This window comes from Callithrix jacchus, chromosome 9 (genome assembly GCF_049354715.1).
Source record: "Callithrix jacchus isolate 240 chromosome 9, calJac240_pri, whole genome shotgun sequence".
Classification (NCBI taxonomy): Eukaryota; Metazoa; Chordata; class Mammalia; order Primates; family Cebidae; genus Callithrix; species Callithrix jacchus.
In genome coordinates this window covers 123,303,288-123,320,493 of record NC_133510.1, presented here as the reverse complement: position 1 = coordinate 123,320,493, position 17,206 = coordinate 123,303,288, and the positions used below count along the sequence as shown (strand labels likewise).

General features: G+C 46.8%; 1 protein-coding gene across 3 annotated transcripts in view; it reads left to right on the top strand.

The window, feature by feature from the left end:
• The window catches only part of GCN1 (GCN1 activator of EIF2AK4), a 66,966-nt gene that overhangs the window by 4,038 nt on the left and 45,722 nt on the right, over positions 1–17,206 (top strand). For 2 of the 3 annotated variants that reach the window (XM_035257809.3, XM_035257808.3), the window contains exons 2-14: positions 1,334–1,436; positions 5,503–5,566; positions 6,419–6,550; positions 6,984–7,092; positions 10,574–10,672; positions 10,765–10,899; positions 11,779–11,847; positions 11,975–12,083; positions 13,318–13,392; positions 13,660–13,788; positions 14,318–14,368; positions 15,363–15,461; positions 15,699–15,872. In XM_035257809.3, the coding sequence (XP_035113700.2) occupies positions 1,334–1,436; positions 5,503–5,566; positions 6,419–6,550; positions 6,984–7,092; positions 10,574–10,672; positions 10,765–10,899; positions 11,779–11,847; positions 11,975–12,083; positions 13,318–13,392; positions 13,660–13,788; positions 14,318–14,368; positions 15,363–15,461; positions 15,699–15,872 (1,348 nt within the window). Of the gene's footprint in view, positions 1–1,333; positions 1,437–5,111; positions 5,256–5,502; positions 5,567–6,418; positions 6,551–6,983; positions 7,093–10,573; positions 10,673–10,764; positions 10,900–11,778; positions 11,848–11,974; positions 12,084–13,317; positions 13,393–13,659; positions 13,789–14,317; positions 14,369–15,362; positions 15,462–15,698; positions 15,873–17,206 lie in introns of all 3 variants that reach the window. The other variant, XM_078337421.1, reaches the window with a different exon arrangement.

Genomic DNA, 17,206 nt, shown 5'->3' with positions numbered 1-17,206 from the left:
GCAGGTGGATCACGAGGTCAGGAGTTCAAGACCAACCTGGCCAAGATGGCAAAACCCCATCTCTACTAAAAATACAAAAACTAGCTGGTTGTGGTGGCAGGTGCCTGTAATCCCAGCTACTCGAGAGGCTGAGGCAGATAATTGCTTGAACCCAGGAGGCGGAGGTTGCAGTGAGCCCAGATTGCACCACTGCACTCCAGCGTGGGCGACAGAGTGAGACTTCATCTCAAAAAAAAAGAAAAAGATGATGACCCCACTGTGCTGTTACATGGGTCTTATCATGCCCTGCTCTACCAGTTGTGAATCCACAACCTGCCCACTTGGTAGCTTGTAGAATATTGCTCAGGAACAGATTTTTAGGGATGTTTGCAAACTGTCCCACTCACTGGATCTTATGCTTATGTCCCTATGCAGTGGACTGCAAACTTTCAACATGGGTGTTGAAAGCTAAAGATTTGTTAGTATCAGTTTATAGACCTGTTTGGTTTTGAGGTTAGTTTCGAGAATGCAGGTGCTGCGGCTCTCGACTCCATTATGAGCAGTGACTTCCTCTCTTGGAGATGGTTTCTTCACCTATAAAATGGGGATACTGATGCCTCCCTTGCAGGCTTATTGGTAGTAGTAGCCAACTTTATGTTTGGGTTGAGAGTAGACCCCCTGTATACACAATCTTACTTAATCTCCGTCACAGTCATATGAGGTAGCTGCTATTGTCCGCCTCACATAGATGAGAAAACCAAAGATTGGGAGAGTGATATTATTTGGCTAAGTTTCCACAGCTAATAAAAAGCAGAGCTGGGATCCAGTCTCCTAACCTTTCACCTTTTAGCCAGTGTGCTTTTGCTCTGCCAGTGAGTTGCCAGGATGCTGACATTTCCCTTATGGGGAGGTTAAAGTGAGATAATGTAAAGGGAACATGCTTGGCACAAAGTAGGCCTTTGCTAGATTTTGGGTAGTTCTGAAGGGATCTTTTCTGTTCAGAGGTCTTTGCCTTTCCACTGATTGCCCAAGTTTAAGTAATGTATATTGACTTGTTGACTAGTTGAATTAAAACAGTATATCTCAAGTGAGAGTGATTTTGCCTCCCAGGAGACATTTGACAATGTCACAACTGGGGTGGGAGGGGGAGATGGGCTGCTACTGACATCTGGAATGCTGCTAAAAACACAGCCCCCACAACCAAGAATTACCCGGCCCAAAATGTCAAGAGTGGGGAGGTTGAGAAACCCCAGGTTAGAGAGATCCCTGAATTCTACACCCACCCTCAACACACCCACACTCGTTGTCTTATAGTCTGACTGGTGAAATTTTCTCTGTTGCTTGGCCTTCACAGGTTTCTGAGACACTAAAGCGTTTTGCAGGGAAGGTGACAACAGCCAGTGTAAAGGAACGGAGAGAAATCCTCAGTGAACTGGGGAAGTGTGTGGCTGGAAAAGGTATTTATTTTTCATCCGTATACTCTGGACAATATTCCATTTCAAAAATAAATGTTTTTTTTTTCTTCTTTTTGAGACAGATTCTCGCACTGTCCCCCAGGATGGAGTGCAGTGACACAATCTCATCTCACTACAACCTCTGCCTCCCTGGTTCAGGTGATTCTCATGCCTCAGCCTCGAGAATAGCTGGGAATACAGGTGTGCGCCACCATACCCAGCTAATTTTAATATTTTTAGTAGAGATAGGGTTTCACCATGTTGACTGGGCTGGTCTTGAATTCCTGACCTCAAGTGATCCACCAGCTTTGGCCTCTCAAAAAGCTGGGATTACAGGCACGAGCCACTGGGCCCAGCTGAAATTGTGTTTCTTTAGAACCACGGCCTTTATTTCCTTGCTATCAAATGAATTGAAACAGTTAAAACCTTTGGGTTCATGGAGAGTTTATCCATTCAGGTGTGAAGACTGTTTATTCTTGTAACCATTTTGATTGGAAATATTTTAAAAAGATAGCAAAAACCTTTCTCAAGTAGGATACTGAGTACAAAAACATTTTCTTATGACTTGGGATATCATTTTTCCCAGTCGGTGTTCAGTAAAGTATTCCAAGATCAAATAAGTTGGGAGAGGTTCTTTTTTGGAGTCTCTTGTTGCCCAGGTTGGAGTGCAGTGGCATGATTAATCTCAGCTCACTGTAACCTCTGCCTCCCGGGTTCAAGCAGTTCGCCTGCCTCAGCCTCCGGAGTAGCTGGGACTACAGGCGCCTACCAACACACCCAGCAATTTTTGTATTTTTAGTAGAGACGGGGTTTTAATCATGTTGGCCAGATGGTCTTGATCTCCTGACCTCTTGATCCGCCCGCCTCGGCCTCCCAAAGTGTTCGGATTACCCGCGTGAGCCAGTGGGAGGCCATGTTTTTTAATGCCCTCTTGGAATATTCACGACAAGGTGTTTTCACTTTATAAAGCTTCCTTGAATCCAGTGTTTTCTTTGAACCTCTTTTTTGTTGAAATTCTGTTCGGGGCCTGGGAAACACATTTTGGGAAATGCTGAGCATATCTGATTATTCTGATCAGCACCATAACCAAGGGATAGCTCTAGGACTTGTTAAGTAAGACCATTTTACCTTCACTCAATAAATCCTAGTTATTTTTTCATTTCTTTTGGTATGTTTGTTTTTACTGTATAGTATTGGCTTTCTAAGTGTGGTTCCTGGACAGGCAGCATCAACATCACCTCCGAACCTGTTAGAGATAAAAATTCCCAGCTCTACTGGAGCAACTCAAATCAGACCCGGAGGTGCTGTAGTCCCAGCTACTTGGGAGGCTGAGAGGTGGGAGGATCGCTTGAGCCTGGGAGGTTGAGGCTGCGGTGGTAGGTGACAGAGCAAGACCCTGTGTCAAAAAAAATATCCTGGGGATAGAACCCACCATTTGTGTTTTAACAAGCCCTTTAGGTGATTCCTGTGTTTACTAAAGTTTGAAAACCATGGCCATGGCCAGGCACAGTGGCTCATGCCTGTAATCCCAGCACTTCAAGAGGCTGAGGGGGATGGATCACCTGAGGTCAGGAGTTCAAGACCAGCCTTGCCAACATGGTGAAACCCTGTCTCAGCTAAAAATACAAAAAAATTAGCTGGGTGTGTTGGTGGGCGCCTGTAATCCCAGCTACTTTGGAAGGCTGAGGCAGGCAAGTCATCTGAACCCCGTAGGAGGAGGTTGCAGTGAGCCAAGATCACGCCATTGCACTCTAGCCTGGACAACAAGAATGAGTCTCAACAAAATGAATAAATAAATAAAAAGAAAACCACAGCCATATAGATTGGGTCTCCCTTTCTGTCCCCTTTTGCTTTTTATTCCTGCCACGCCACCCAACTTCTCATTTGCTGCTTCTGACCTACTTGTGCCCGGTAATATACCCAAGCTTGTAAACTTGCTGTTTGTGAGCTTCTAAGAGGTTCTCTTGTGTAATGCTCTCATGTGTAATGCTTTAGTGTATGAGTTTTATGGCATCCTCAAAGGTTTTCCTGGTCACTTTCCCAGCAGAGAGCTCTAGTTAAAAAGGCAGCCATGTGGCCAGGCACGGTGGCTCAGGCCTGTAATCCCAGATCACGAGGTCAAGACATCGAGACCATCCTGGCCAACATGGTGAAATTCCATATCTACTAAAAATGCAAAAATTAGCTGGGCGTGTTGGCGTGTGCCTGTAGTCCTAGCTACTCAGCAGGCTGAGGCAGGAGACTCCCTTGAACCTGAGAGGCAGAGATTGCAGTGAGCCAAGATCGCGCCACTGCACTCCAGCCTGGGCGAGAGAGCAAGACTCCGTCTTAAAAAAAAAAAAATGAAAGGCAGCCATGGGATACTGATTTTTCCAGTCACAGGCCTCTATTGCAGCAGTCAGTGATGAAGGGCTTGGATGGGCTGTGCCACTTATAGCCTGTTTGACCTCCTTCAAGTTACTTCACCTCTCTGAGCCCATTTCTTTTGCTTTGAGCATGGAGATAGCAGTAATACTTCCCTGATAGGTTGGAGTAAATGTCACACATTGTCTGGCTATGGTAAGCTCACAGTGTATGTTAGCTGTTGTTATTGTCATTGTCTTAGCCACAACCTCTTTCTGGTCCCAGTCATTCTTTTTCCCAGTTACTGAAATAGCCCTGGATCACATTGACCAATGCAGTGTTCAAGGCTCTGGGGGAATGGTGTCCCTGTACTTCATTCATTTCTCTTCCATCATTCAGGTGCCTGAAGTGTGAGGAATGGTGTGAGCCATGCATGGGCCTCCTGCTCTCGGTGCCTCCTACACCCAGTATAAGTCTGTCTTATCCTGAAGGTTAAATTTCCTCCTTCTCAGAAGCTTCTCCCTTCTGTTTGCATGCTTCAGTGTGGCATGCAACACTTGTCACAGGTTGGCTTTCCAACATTATTGAGCACTCTTTTTTTTTTTTGAGATGGAGTCTCGCTCTATCTCCCAGGCTAGAGTGCAGTGGTGTGATCTCACTGTAGCCTCCGCCTCCGGGGTTCAAGTGACTCTCCTGCCTTAGCCTCCTGAGTAGCTGGTATTACATGTGCGTGCCACCATGCCTAGGTAATTTTTGTATTTTTAGTAGGGGTGGGGTTTTGCCATGTTGGCCAGGCTGGTCTCGAACTCCTGGCCTCAAGTCATCCTCTCACCTCAGCCTCTCAAAGCGCTGGGATTACAGGCATGAGCCACTGCGCCCAGCCACATTGAGCACTATTGTTCCACCAAGAGTTGAACTCTTTCTTCCCAGAGTTAGGGTGTATCTATTTCACTCTGGCTGGCTGGCTTGGTTTCCCATTGCTTGTTTTCTTTATTTAAAAATGGGCTTAATAACAGTGGCACTTGATATGGATTAAGTGAGTTAATGTGTTTGAATTACTTAGAGCAGGGTCTGGCATCTCATAAGCACTAAGAGCTGGGGTGTTATTAGTCCTCCCCTTTTCTTCCTCATGTGTCCTGAGTAAGTATTATGTGTTCTTAACCCTGCATTCCACATATGTCTCCCTCCCTTTCCATTTTTCCAGAGCCTGCTAATCTGTTCGGCCAAGCTTCTGTATCTTTCAGACTTTCAGAAACATCCAGTTATAGGTGCTGTTCCCTCTTCTTGTCGCTCATAGTGCTTCAATGTTATACTGTTTTTTAAACTGTTTATTAGAATGTACGTGAAGAAATAAAGATATACATCCTAATTGAACAGCTTACTGAATCATCACACATTAAAATTAGGCACCAGTATAACCTGCACCCAGATCAAGAAGTAGAACCGTTCCAGCACTCCTGAACCTCTACTTGATGGCATGTAAGGTTTTGAGGCCACTTGTATTTTCTTACTTTAGTTCCTTTAGCAAATGTCTGCCCAAAGCTTTTTTGTACCAGACGTTTTCCTAGAGTCCTGTTTTGTTGTTGCTTTTTCCTCTTGGGGAGGAAAGTCTTTAAATATATGGGGAGTGTCCAGTGGGCTGAGATCGTGTCTGGCAGAACACCTGACTGCAGCTGCTTGCCAGGTCATTTTTATTGACTACTCTCTGTGTAATCTTTGGTTTCAGATCTGCCAGAGGGAGCAGTGAAGGGGCTCTGCAAATTGTTCTGCTTGACTCTGCATCGATACAGGTGAGTCCCAGCCAAAAGCCCTGTATCTGGAACAATTTTGTATAGAGAGGTGATTTAGGGTAGTGGTTAGAACCCAGGTTGAAGCCAGACTGCCTGGTGTCAAATCTGGGCTATATCATATCCCAGCTGTTAGATCCTGGGTAAGTTACTTATCTTTCTGTGCCTCAGTTTCCTGGTCTGCAGCATGGAGATGATTCCATTCTCTATCTCATGGGTGGTGGTTAGTAAGTGTGAGGTGCCTGGAACAGTTGCCTGCTGTGCCATAGTGGTCAGTATGTGTATGCTGCCATTAGTCTTATGTGTTAAATGGCCTGGCCTACTTTGAGAACCTTATAAGTGCTCCATAAATGTAGAGGCTGCCCTTACACACTCAGTGGCGTATTTGCCCTTATGAGCGTGGTGGCTCAAGCCTGTAATCCCAGCACTTTGGGAGGCCGAGGTGGGTGGATCACGAGGTCAAGAGACCATCCTGGGCAACATGGTGAAACCCCGTCTCTACTAAAAATACAAAAAATTAGCTGGGCATGGTGGCGCGTGCCTGTAATCCCAGCTACTCAGGAGGCTGAGGCAGGAGAATTGCCTGAACCCAGGAGGCGGAGGTTGCTGTGAGCCGAGATCGCGCCATTGCACTCCAGCCTGGGTAACAAGAGTGAAACTCCGTCTCAAAAAAAAAAAAGAACTCTAGGAGGAGGTGAGTTTATCCAGTTATTTCCTAATTCCTCCTCTGTGATCCACTGGAGTGTGGTGTGATCAGTTTTTCCTGAGAAAGACCAGTGCATGGCCTGAGCAGCCTTGCCCCTGCCTCTGTCTGAGGTCCCCATCTTCACCTTTCCCCTTTGCCTCTCCCCCTAGAGATGCAGCCTCCCGCAGGGCCTTACAGGCAGCCATCCAGCAGTTGGCTGAGGCCCAACCAGAAGCCACTGCTAAGAACCTTCTACACTCTCTGCAGTCTTCCGGTATTGGCTCCAAAGCAGGCGTTCCCAGGTAAGAGGTAAAGGTTGTGGCCCCTGGGAATTGGTGGAGTCTGCTCAGGAGAAGATGATGCAGCTGACTGTGCACCCGAGGGAGGAGCCAGGATGGCAAGCTTAGTGGAGAAAACCACTTTACGGAGGAGCAGGGTTGGGAAACAGGGCAGGCAAGGCCATTTTGAGGGGAACCAGTTGCCCACCAGGCCCCTAATGCTGGAAGCCATCTGTTTGTTTTTATAGTTGTCAGTGCCAAGAGATGGGAATTTGGCCACTAAAGCCTGGACTCCTTGTCCTGAATTGTCACAGATGGTTTGTGGGGAACTGATTGCAAGTTCTGTTCCATGAGGTCAGGCAAAGAGTCCTGCATTACCAGGCGGGGCCTTAGGGACGGTGTTAGTCCTCAAGGTGGAGGCTGCTGCTCTGAACTTAACCCCTGCTCTCCTCTGCAGTAAGAGCAGTGGCTCTGCCGCCTTGCTGGCCTTGACCTGGACCTGTCTTCTGGTGCGCATTGTCTTTCCATCGAAAGCCAAGCGACAAGGAGACATCTGGAACAAACTGGTAGGTTCCCTGCGTCTCTGAAGTACTAAGGGTCAGCTTTCTGCTGGAGTTAGAGCGTGTTTCAGCACCTTCTTGGTGCCAAGTGCTTTTCTAGGTGCTGGGTGACCAGACACTCTGAGTTGTCCCGAGGCGCATGGCTTTGGTGGATGGACATGAGTGCAGCGTAATCACATTCCTTGGTTTGTCAGACATTTTGGAGCTTCTCTGTCAGGCATGGTGCTAGGCACTGGCAATGCAGTGATGGACAAGAGAAACGAGGCCTCTGATTTCATGGCATGTGTGGAAGCCATGACAGGCCCGAGTTGGGAAGATAGCCAAAAATTAAGGAAACTAGAAAATATCATAGTGTAAATCCTTTTGCTTTTTTCTGGCTAATCATTCCATTCCCTGTGTTTGATTTCAGTGTTGAACTGGTGAATGGAATGGATTTCTTATCTTGGTTTTGGTTCTTAAATTCCCTCCTTTCCTTCTGACATGTCTGTTCACCAGGTTGGGAGGTAAGCAGAGCAGACATGTGCCTGGACAGGCTTAGTGGAGGTCATGAGGAATGTTTTTATTTTTATTTTGAGATGGGGTCTCACTGTGTTGTCCAGGCTGGAGTACAGTGGTGCAGTCTTGGCTCACTGCAACCTCTGCATCGTGGGTTCAAGCGATTCTCCTTCCAAGTGGCTGGGATTATAGGTGCCTGCCACTATGCCCAGCTAATTTTTTATATTTTTAGTAGAGACAGAGTTTCACTATGTTGGCCAGGCTGGTCTTGAACTCCTGATCTCGTTATCTGCCCTCCTCAGCCTCCCAAAGTACTGGGATTACAAGTGTGAGCCACCACTCCCGGCTGAGCAGTGGTTTAATGGTTTAATGAAAAGGAGTCTGAGGATCTTGGTATGGATCTGATTCTTTTTTTGAGATGGAGTTTTCACTCTTGTTGCCCAGGCTGGAGTGCAATGGTGCAGTCTTGTCTCACTGCAACCTCTGCTGCCTGGATTCAAGTGATTCTTCTGCCTCAGCCTCCCAAGTGGTTGTGATTAAAAGTATATGCCACCACGCCCAGCTAATTTTTTTGTATTTTTGGTAGAGACAGTGTTTCACCATGGTGGCCAGGCTGGTATGCAACTCCTGACCTCAGGTGATCCCTCTGTCCCGGCCTCCCAAAGTGCTGGGATTACAGGCGTAAGTCACCATGGCCAGCCTTGGCTCTGATTCTTGTCCATGAGACTTGGCTGAGTCACTTACTTCTGAGCCCATTTCCTCATTGGCAAAGTGGGAAAGAAAATACTACCTAGCCTGTCCGCCTCAAAGAGTTGCCATAATGACAGGTTTAGTTGAGGGTTGAGATGTCTGTGGAAACTGTAGAATCCTTTGTAGGTAGGAGTCAATGATGAGTGGCCTTAGGAAACACAAGTACCTCTCCATGAAGCAACCTGCTAGTTAGATAGAGGGCCCCATCCCTGGGAGCTTATCCAGCACACCTCTGGGGACAAACATGGAATGGCCATCAGTATAATTAATTGATGATGGGTTAGAACCACTGAAACCTTGAGGGTCAATGATTATGTATTGTGCTGTCAGCTGGGACTCTCTTGGATCCCCCTTCAGGACGTGAGTGTCATTGTTACCAATAGCCTCCTTGTAAGAAGGTTTATCTCTACTGAGTGGTGTTTTTTTGTTTGTTTTTTATTTTGTTTTGTTTTTGAGAGACAAGAGTCTGACTGTCACCCAGGTTGGATTGCAGTGGTGCTGTCTCACCTCACTGCAACCTCTGCCTCCCGGGCTCCAGCAATTCTCATCCCTCAGCCTCCTAAGTATAATAGCTGGGATTATATGCACATGCCACCACATCCGGCTATTTTTAGTAGAGATGGGGTTTCACCATGTTGGCCAGGCTAGTCTCAAACTCCTGACTTCAGGTGATCTTTCTGCCTCGGCCTCCTAAAGTGCAGGGATTGCAGGTATGAGCCACTGTGCCCAGCCTACTTTTTAAAAAGCATATTAAAAAAATGTTTTACATACCATGATTCTGCAGACTTCTTTTTCTTTTTTGAGACAAGCTCTTGCTGTGTCACCCAGGCTGGAGCACAGTGGCATGATCTCAGCTCACTGCAGCCTTGACCTCCTGGGCTCAAGCAATCCTTCTACCCCAGCCTCCTGAGTAGCTGGGACTGCAGGCATGCTAGTACAATTTTTGTTTTTTGTTTTGTAGAGATGGGGTTTTCCTCTGTTGCCCAGGTTTGTCCCAAACTCCTGGGCTCAAGGGAACCACCTGCTTCAGTCTTCCAAAGTGCTGGGTCTATAGGTGTGACCCACTGCACCCAGCCAGTAATCCTTTCTATGCCACACTATATATATATAGGGAATCCTCTGTTTTTTATAGTCTTTTATTGTTACTAACAGTGCTGCAATGAATTACCTTGTACATAGGACATTTTGTACACATGCAAATGGAATTTTTTCATTTTTTTTGGTTAGGAAGCAAACCGAGAGCAAATGGAATTTATTAGCATTGCTTTCACAAGCATATCTGTTTTATCAGTGTGGCCATTTACACTGCTCTCTAGTGACCTTGGACATTTGTGGCACAAAAAGCCTCTGAGACTTTTTTTTTTTTGAGATGGAATTTTGCTCTTTTTGCCTAGTCTGGAGTGCAATGGCACAATCCTGGCTCACCTCAACCTCCTCCTGGGTTCAAGCGACTCTCCTGCCTTAGCCTCCCGAGTAGCTGGGATTACAGGGATGCGCCACCACGCCTAGCTAATTTTGTATTTTTAGTAGAGACGGTGTTTCACCATGTCAGTCAGGCTGGTCTCAAACTCCTGACCTCAGGTGATCTGCCTGCCTTGGCCTCCCACAGCACTGGATGACAGGTGTCAGCCACTGTGCCCGGCTGCCTCTGACATTTTTTTAGTTGAGCACCTATTATGTGTGTCAATCTGGGTTGGACGATGTGAGCTCTCTGTAGTTCGAATCCCCATATTGAGCTATGCTTTTGTATCCACGACGCTCAGCGTAGCGCCTGCCATGTAGTCAGTGGTTAGTATTTGTGGAATTAATAAAGGCCAAGTCAAGGCAGATAGGAAGTAAATGAAACAGGGCCCTTATTCTTTTCCTGCATGGCACTTAAACCTCACTGAAAATTGTATATTCATTTGTGTATTTGTTTGTTGAACTTCTTTTATTCCCACCGAATTCTAAGGTACATGAAAGCAGAGACCATGTCTGTCTTACTCCTCTTGTGCCTTCATTGTCTCATAATAAGTGACCGGCAAATATTTATTAAATGAACACTTGAGTGTCATTTAATAAATAGGACAGAACTAAATGCAGGATGGAGGGAAGAGGATCTGGCTAGAGTTGAGTGGGAGAAGCTGAGTGGAGATGAAGCCAGGATTTGGATGGGCTGATGGAGGTCTTTGCAGGCTCTGAAGGCCATGGGACCCTCAGTTTCATGTCCCATCTTGACCTGAGTCTTTCCTGGTTCTGGCAGGTGGAGGTGCAGTGCCTACTCTTGCTAGAGGTGCTGGGTGGTTCCCACAAGCACGCCGTGGATGGTGCTGTGAAGAAACTCACGAAGCTGTGGAAAGAGGTGACAGGACTGCAGGGGCTGGTGGGCATTGCTTCTTCCATGCCACTACCCCACTGCCACCTTATACACCTGCCTGGCACTTTCCTTTTCAGAACCCCGGGCTGGTGGAACAATACTTGTCAGCCATTCTCAGCCTAGAGCCCAACCAGAGCTATGCTGGCATGCTGGGGCTGCTGGTGCAGTTCTGCACGAGTCACAAGGAGACGGACGTGGTCAGTCGGCATAAGGCAAGTGCCAGGGCGGAGTGACTGTGGGTTTGCTACATTGGGAAGGTTGGGAGCTCCCTGGAGGGAAGGAGTGGGAACCTACTTTGCCCTGGCGACCCAAGCTGTTGACCTCATCTGAAACTTGTTGGTTTTCTCATGTGAAACTCTGGCCTTTTGCCGTGATACATGAACTTCTAGGAGTTGGAAAGTAAGTTTTCCTTCTGTTTCTGGCTTGGGTGTTAGTTTGCTTGTTCATACAGTCATTGATTCATCCCAGTTGAGCAACTGCCATGTTCTAGGCACTGTGCCCGGTGTTGGGGGTACACCAGTGACCAAGGGAGCTATGACCCCTGCCCCCATGGAACTGAGTCTGAGATGCTGATGTTAAACAGATAGTCTAGTTAATTGTCAATGGTAAGTGCTACAAAGGGAAAGTGTGAGAAGCTGTGAGACTCCACAATGGAAGGACCTGATTTAGGCTGTGGGTCAGAGAACACACCTCTCTAAAGAAGGAACTTTGAAAGTAAAGAGGAATTAGCAAGGTCAAGAGGTGAGGCAGAGCATTTTGGTCAGAGCAAGCAGCCTGTGGGTAGGAACAGAGAGAAGGTGAGTGGGGTTGGAGTGACGGGACTGGGTTAGAGAGTGAGATGCAGCTGGCTGAGTGGAGGGCAGGCCCTTATAAGCCATATCAAGGACTTTGGACTTTATCCTGGGGTACCATGGAAAGCTGTGGAACGATTTTAAGTGGGGTTGTATGATCAGTGGGACCTCTATGCTTAACACTGAAATTTGGGGCATTGATTTGTATTTTTTGGAGGCACTCTCACAAGAGGGACCCCTTAGGCCAGTGATGAGATACTTGAGAATGCCAGGGTCTAACCGGAGCTTTGTGTTCTCTAGGGTGCCCTACTGGACTTTTACATGAAGAACATCCTTATGAGCAAAGTCAAGCCTCCGAAGTACCTGTTGGTGAGTGGGAGGTGGACGTTACTCACCTGGACACAAGATCTCATTTTAAATTCTGGGGTGCTGAACTCTTTTTCCTTCTTGGTCTGTTCCTATGAGGGCTAGGCGCCTGATTCCTCTTTCTTTGTAGGATAGCTGTGCCCCTCTGCTCCGGTACCTGTCCCACTCAGAATTTAAGGATCTGATATTGCCCACCATACAGAAGTCCTTACTGAGGAGTCCAGAGAATGTTATCGAAAGTAGGTTGCTGTCAACCAGGATGGTGGAAGGGAGATGAGTTGCCTATAATCTCTGTTCCCAATATTTGGCAGCAAGAAGTGTGTGTGGTAGCGGGGAGGGGAGGGGGATGTATTCACTGTTTACCTTGTTGGGACCTTGGGAGAGAGATTGGGGACCTTTTTAAGATTATTGAAAGTCAGTTAGATGCGGTGGCTCACACCTGTAATCCCAGCACTTTGGGAGGCAGAGGTGGGCAGATCACTTGAGCCCAGGAGCTCAACTCGGGAGGCTGACTTGGGAGGATCACTTGAGCCCAGGAAGCAGAAGTTGCAGTGAGCCAAGATGGCGATACTATACTCCATCCAGCCTGGGAGACAGAGTGAGACCCCATCACAAAAAAACAAAAAAGAGGCCAGGTGGCTCACGCCTGTAATCCCAGCAGATTGGGAGGCTGAGGCTGGTGGATCACCTGAGGTCAGGAGTTCGAGACCAGCCTGACTAAAATGGTGAAACACCATCTCTAATAAAAGTACAAAAAAATTAGGTGAGGTGGCACGTGCTTGTAGTCCCAGCTACTCAGGAGACTGAGGCAGGAGAAACACTTGAACCTGGGAGGTGGAGGTTGCATAGATCATGCCATTGCACTCTAGCCTAGGTGACAGAGTGAGACCCTGTTTAAAAAAAAAAAAAAGAGAGAAGAAAAGAAAAAGAAAGTCATTGGCTCTCGTTAGAAGAATGCACAAAAGTATATCCACTAAGAATACTACGTATAATTTTAGGGGTTCAAGAACCCTCTGGATCAGTTTATAGCTTTAGCCATTGTTTTGATTCCCAGAAAATATCAAGTGTTCACCTTCAGAGTGGAGTGAAAGAAAACGAGATATTCTTTTACCTCTCCACCCCCCAAAAGAACTTTCTGGAGACCAGGTTAAGAACCTCCTCTCTAGACGTTCTGGACTTAGTGTGGAGGTGGCACTTGAAATCATGGGATCTGAGGGTTGAGTCCATCTCTGTGTATCATAGTGAAATGTATTGGTGGGATGTTGGAAAGGCAGTTTTTCCTGATTGGGAAGGGGTGGTATACAACTTTTTTAGCAGAGCTTTGGGACTACTCATGCAGCCCTGTAGAGATGAAAGGTGATTCCCTGTGGCCAGACAGCAGGCCTGGTGGCATTTGCTGAGGAGCAGGGTAAGAAATTATCTGTTGAATTTATCGCTGAGACTGACATGGTCAGTGTTTTCTATCCTCTTTAGCTATTTCTAGTCTGCTGGCATCAGTGACTCTTGACCTCAGCCAGTATGCCCTGGACATTGTGAAAGGACTGGCTAGTGAGTATCCCAGCCTCTCTCCAGCCCTTAAGTGGCACCTTGGGTTTTGGTTGTACTTCTCCTAATTGTTGTAGCAGGGGTAGGGGGCAGCTAAGGGTAGTAATAGGCCCTAACCTAAACTACATTGGCATTGGCAGTTTCTTTCTTGAGATTATTTTAATGAGAACATATGGCTAGTACTAAAGAGATGGGGGCGTGGAAAAGACAAAGATGAAAGTCTGGATGCCAGTTGTTGGCTGCTTCTGAGCAGTGGCTCTGTGTGTCCAGGTCACCTGAAGTCCAACAGTCCCCACCTGATGGACGAAGCTGTACTGGCACTGCGGAACCTGGCACGCCAGTGCAGTGACTCTTCAACCATGGAAGCTCTGACCAAGCACTTATTTGCTATTCTCGGAGGTGAGCAAGCCTTCTTGGCCATGGGGTGGCTGAGGTGTGGCCCCTTGCATTTCCTTCAACCCTAGGATCTCAAGTGGACTTGATGCTCCAAGTCTGCATGTGACAAGGCTGTGTGACCCACCTGTGTCACACTGGATGTGAATGTGTGTGAATGAACAGAACTCTCATAGGTTGGTGTGGATGGGGTGAACTCAGATTTTTCGTTTTTAAGATACACATTTTTATATGCATAGCAGAAAAAACTAAAGGAAATACACCAGAAAATAATGTCTTTGAGTTGTGGAAACATGAGTGCCTTTTAAATGTTTTCCTTTGTATTTTTTCTGTTTCTCAACTTTTCTATAGGAACATTACTTTTTGAGTCAGAAAGCAAAAGGCTAGTAAACGTTGTTTAAAACCCAGCTTCACAATACAAAGGCTACTTTTGGAATCAGAAAACTATTGTGGCATCACACACATGACCGCATTGTTCACATTCTCGGGAAATGTGGCATATGTGAATGTGAATCTTTGCTGTCTCTCCTCACAGGTTCAGAAGGAAAACTAACTGTTGTAGCCCAGAAGATGAGCGTCCTCTCAGGTATAGGATTTCTTTCTTTTTTTGAGAAAGAGTCTTGCTCTGTCGTGTAGGATGGAATGCAGTGGCACCATCTCAGCTCACTGCAACCTTTGCCTCCCAGGTCCAAGTGATTCTCGTGCCTCAGCCTCCTGAGTAGCTGGGATTACTGGTGTGCACCACCATGCCTGGCTAATTTTTTGTATTTTTAGTAAAGACAGGGTTTCACCATATTGGCCAGGCTGGTCTCAAACTCCTGGCTTCAAGTGATCTGCCCGCCTCAGCCTCCCAAAGTGCTGGGATTACAGGCAGGTACAGGACTTTTCTGCCAGGAGTAGAGCTGTGATCTAGTAGTAGTTAAGGTTTTTTGTTTTGTTTTGTTTTGTTTTTGATATGGAGTCTCACTTTGTTGCCAGACTGGAGTGCAGTGGTGCCATCTTGGCTCACTGCAACCTCTGTCTCCCTGGTTCAGGTGCTCCTCCTGCCTCAGCCTCCTGAGTAGCTGCAACTATAGGTGCATGCCACCGTGCCCAGCTAATTTTTTTGTATTTTTAGTAGAGACGGGGTTTCACTATGTTGGCCAGGATGGTCTCAATCTCTTGACCTCATGATCTGCCCGTCTTGGCCTCCCAAAGTGTTGGGATTACAGGCGTGACCACCGCACCCACCCTCGTAGTAGATAAGCTTTAATGCAACTCTTAGGTAAGGTGAATCCTTCTTTGGATCTTGACTCCTCTGACCATCTTGGGTCCAGCCTGCCTCCCAGGACCCTGCTGCTTGCCTGCTTGACGAGAGCGACTTACTTGTTCAAGTCTAGTGGGAGGCCTGGCTTCTATAGAAGGCAGGAGGTGTAGAGGGAGCATGAAGGGAAGATCAGTAATGGCCAGAGGAGAGATATGACTGCTGGGGGATGCAGAAGAGGTCTGTGACCCAGAGTGCAGAGGTGGCAGCAGTAGGAAGACTTGCCTGTTTCTGGTTTTGCTCTGATAATGGACTGAACAGGGAATCTGCTTTTTAGGGATTGGGAGCATCAGTCATCATGTGGTGTCTGGACCTTCCAGTCAGGTCCTGAACGGGATTGTGGCTGAGCTGTTCATCCCATTCCTTCAGCAGGAAGGTAATTCTCTGCAGCATGGTAAGCATGCCTTCTGTACCCATCCTTGACTGTGGTTTTTCATGATTTCCTTCTGTAAACCTCTCCTGAAGACATACCTCCCTCAGATAGCATTGCTCGAGCTGTCTGAAGTATCATTGCTTCCTCCCCCTTGCACTCTGGCTTGTTTTTTGCACTTCTTGCAATGATTTGACATGGCTCTAGGACATTTGACTGACTGGACCATGCTTTTTGTCCTAGTTCATGAAGGGACCTTGGTGCACGCTGTCTCAGTCCTGGCTCTCTGGTGTAACCGATTCACTACGGAAGTACCGAAGAAGCTCACTGAATGGTTCAAAAAAGCTTTCAGCCTTAAAACCTCCACATCTGCGGTGAGGCACGCCTACCTGCAGTGCATGTTGGCCTCTTATCGGGGTAAGATGCCTCCCAGGGCCAGTGTCCAGGCCTCCCTGCAGAGGTGACCCAGTCTTTAGGGCATTATTATTGTTCCCAGCTTTCTCTGTTAGTTCCGCTTATTTAGCACCGTTTATTTCTTCCCGAATAAATGGGAACTTCAGGAAGAAATAAATGGGAACATTGGGCTTAGCTCAAAATCAGAATTCAGTCTTTATAACAAATTCTGGCTTCCCTCACTTATCAGACTTTCAAAGTACGAAGCTTTATTCAGAGAGGACCCAGAACCTGAACTTGTCACTACAGTATCTGAAGTCATGGAGAAATGATTCAGATAAGACTGGTTTAAGGGCCAGATACCGTAACTCATGCCTGTAATCCCAACACTTTGGGAGGCCAAGGTGGGTGGATCACCTGAGGTCAGGAGTTCAAGACCAGCCTGCCTGGCCAACATGGTGAAACCTCATCTCTACAAAAATACAAAAATTAACCGGGCATGATGGCAGGTACCTGTGATCCCAGCTACTCTGGAGGCTGAGACAGAGGTTGCAGTGAGCCAAGATCAAGCCATTGCACTCCTGCCTGGCAACAGAATGGGACTCCATCTCAAAAAACAAAAAAGAAACATCTGGGAGATTCCAGGGCCATCTCTCAAGAGGGGACACCCTTCTGTGTGAAATGTCTTGTCTGATGAACTTTGTACTCACATATTCCTTTTAATGATAAGGGAAGAATAATCTGGCTTTAAGAGATTTTTGTACTGAGTTTAAAGCAATAAATCTTTTTCTGAAATACGTCTCTCAGCTTAGAATCAGAGATCATTTTTGTGGTTTGTGAGGTTTGTTTAAACTTCAGATAGTGCTGATTGAAGTCATAGATTTTCCATGGGAAATGTACAGTCAATACATTGTCAGCTGCCTTAGGGATACTGTGAACTCATATCCATGACTTAAAAACAGTCTTTGAGGCCAGGTGATTGTGGCTCACGCCTGTAATCCCAGCCCTTTGGGAGGCTGAAGTGGGAGGATTGCTTGAGCTCAGGAGTTTGAGACCAGCCTAGGCAACAAAGTAAGATTCCCATCTCTACAAAAATTAAGTTAGCAGGGCATGGTGGTACTTGTCTGTGGTCCCAGCTACACAGGAGGCTGAGGCAGGGGGATTGCTTGAGCCTAGGAGTTCAAGATCAGCCAGGGCAACATAGCAAGGCTCCATCTCTACAAAAAATTAAAATAAATAAAAAGTCTCTATGCTCATATACCAGTTTTCATTATTGCTGCATTGTATGACCATCAGTTGTAGGTGGGACCTTGAACTGTAGATGGCAAAAACTTGGTTTTACCTAGTCTCTTCAGCTT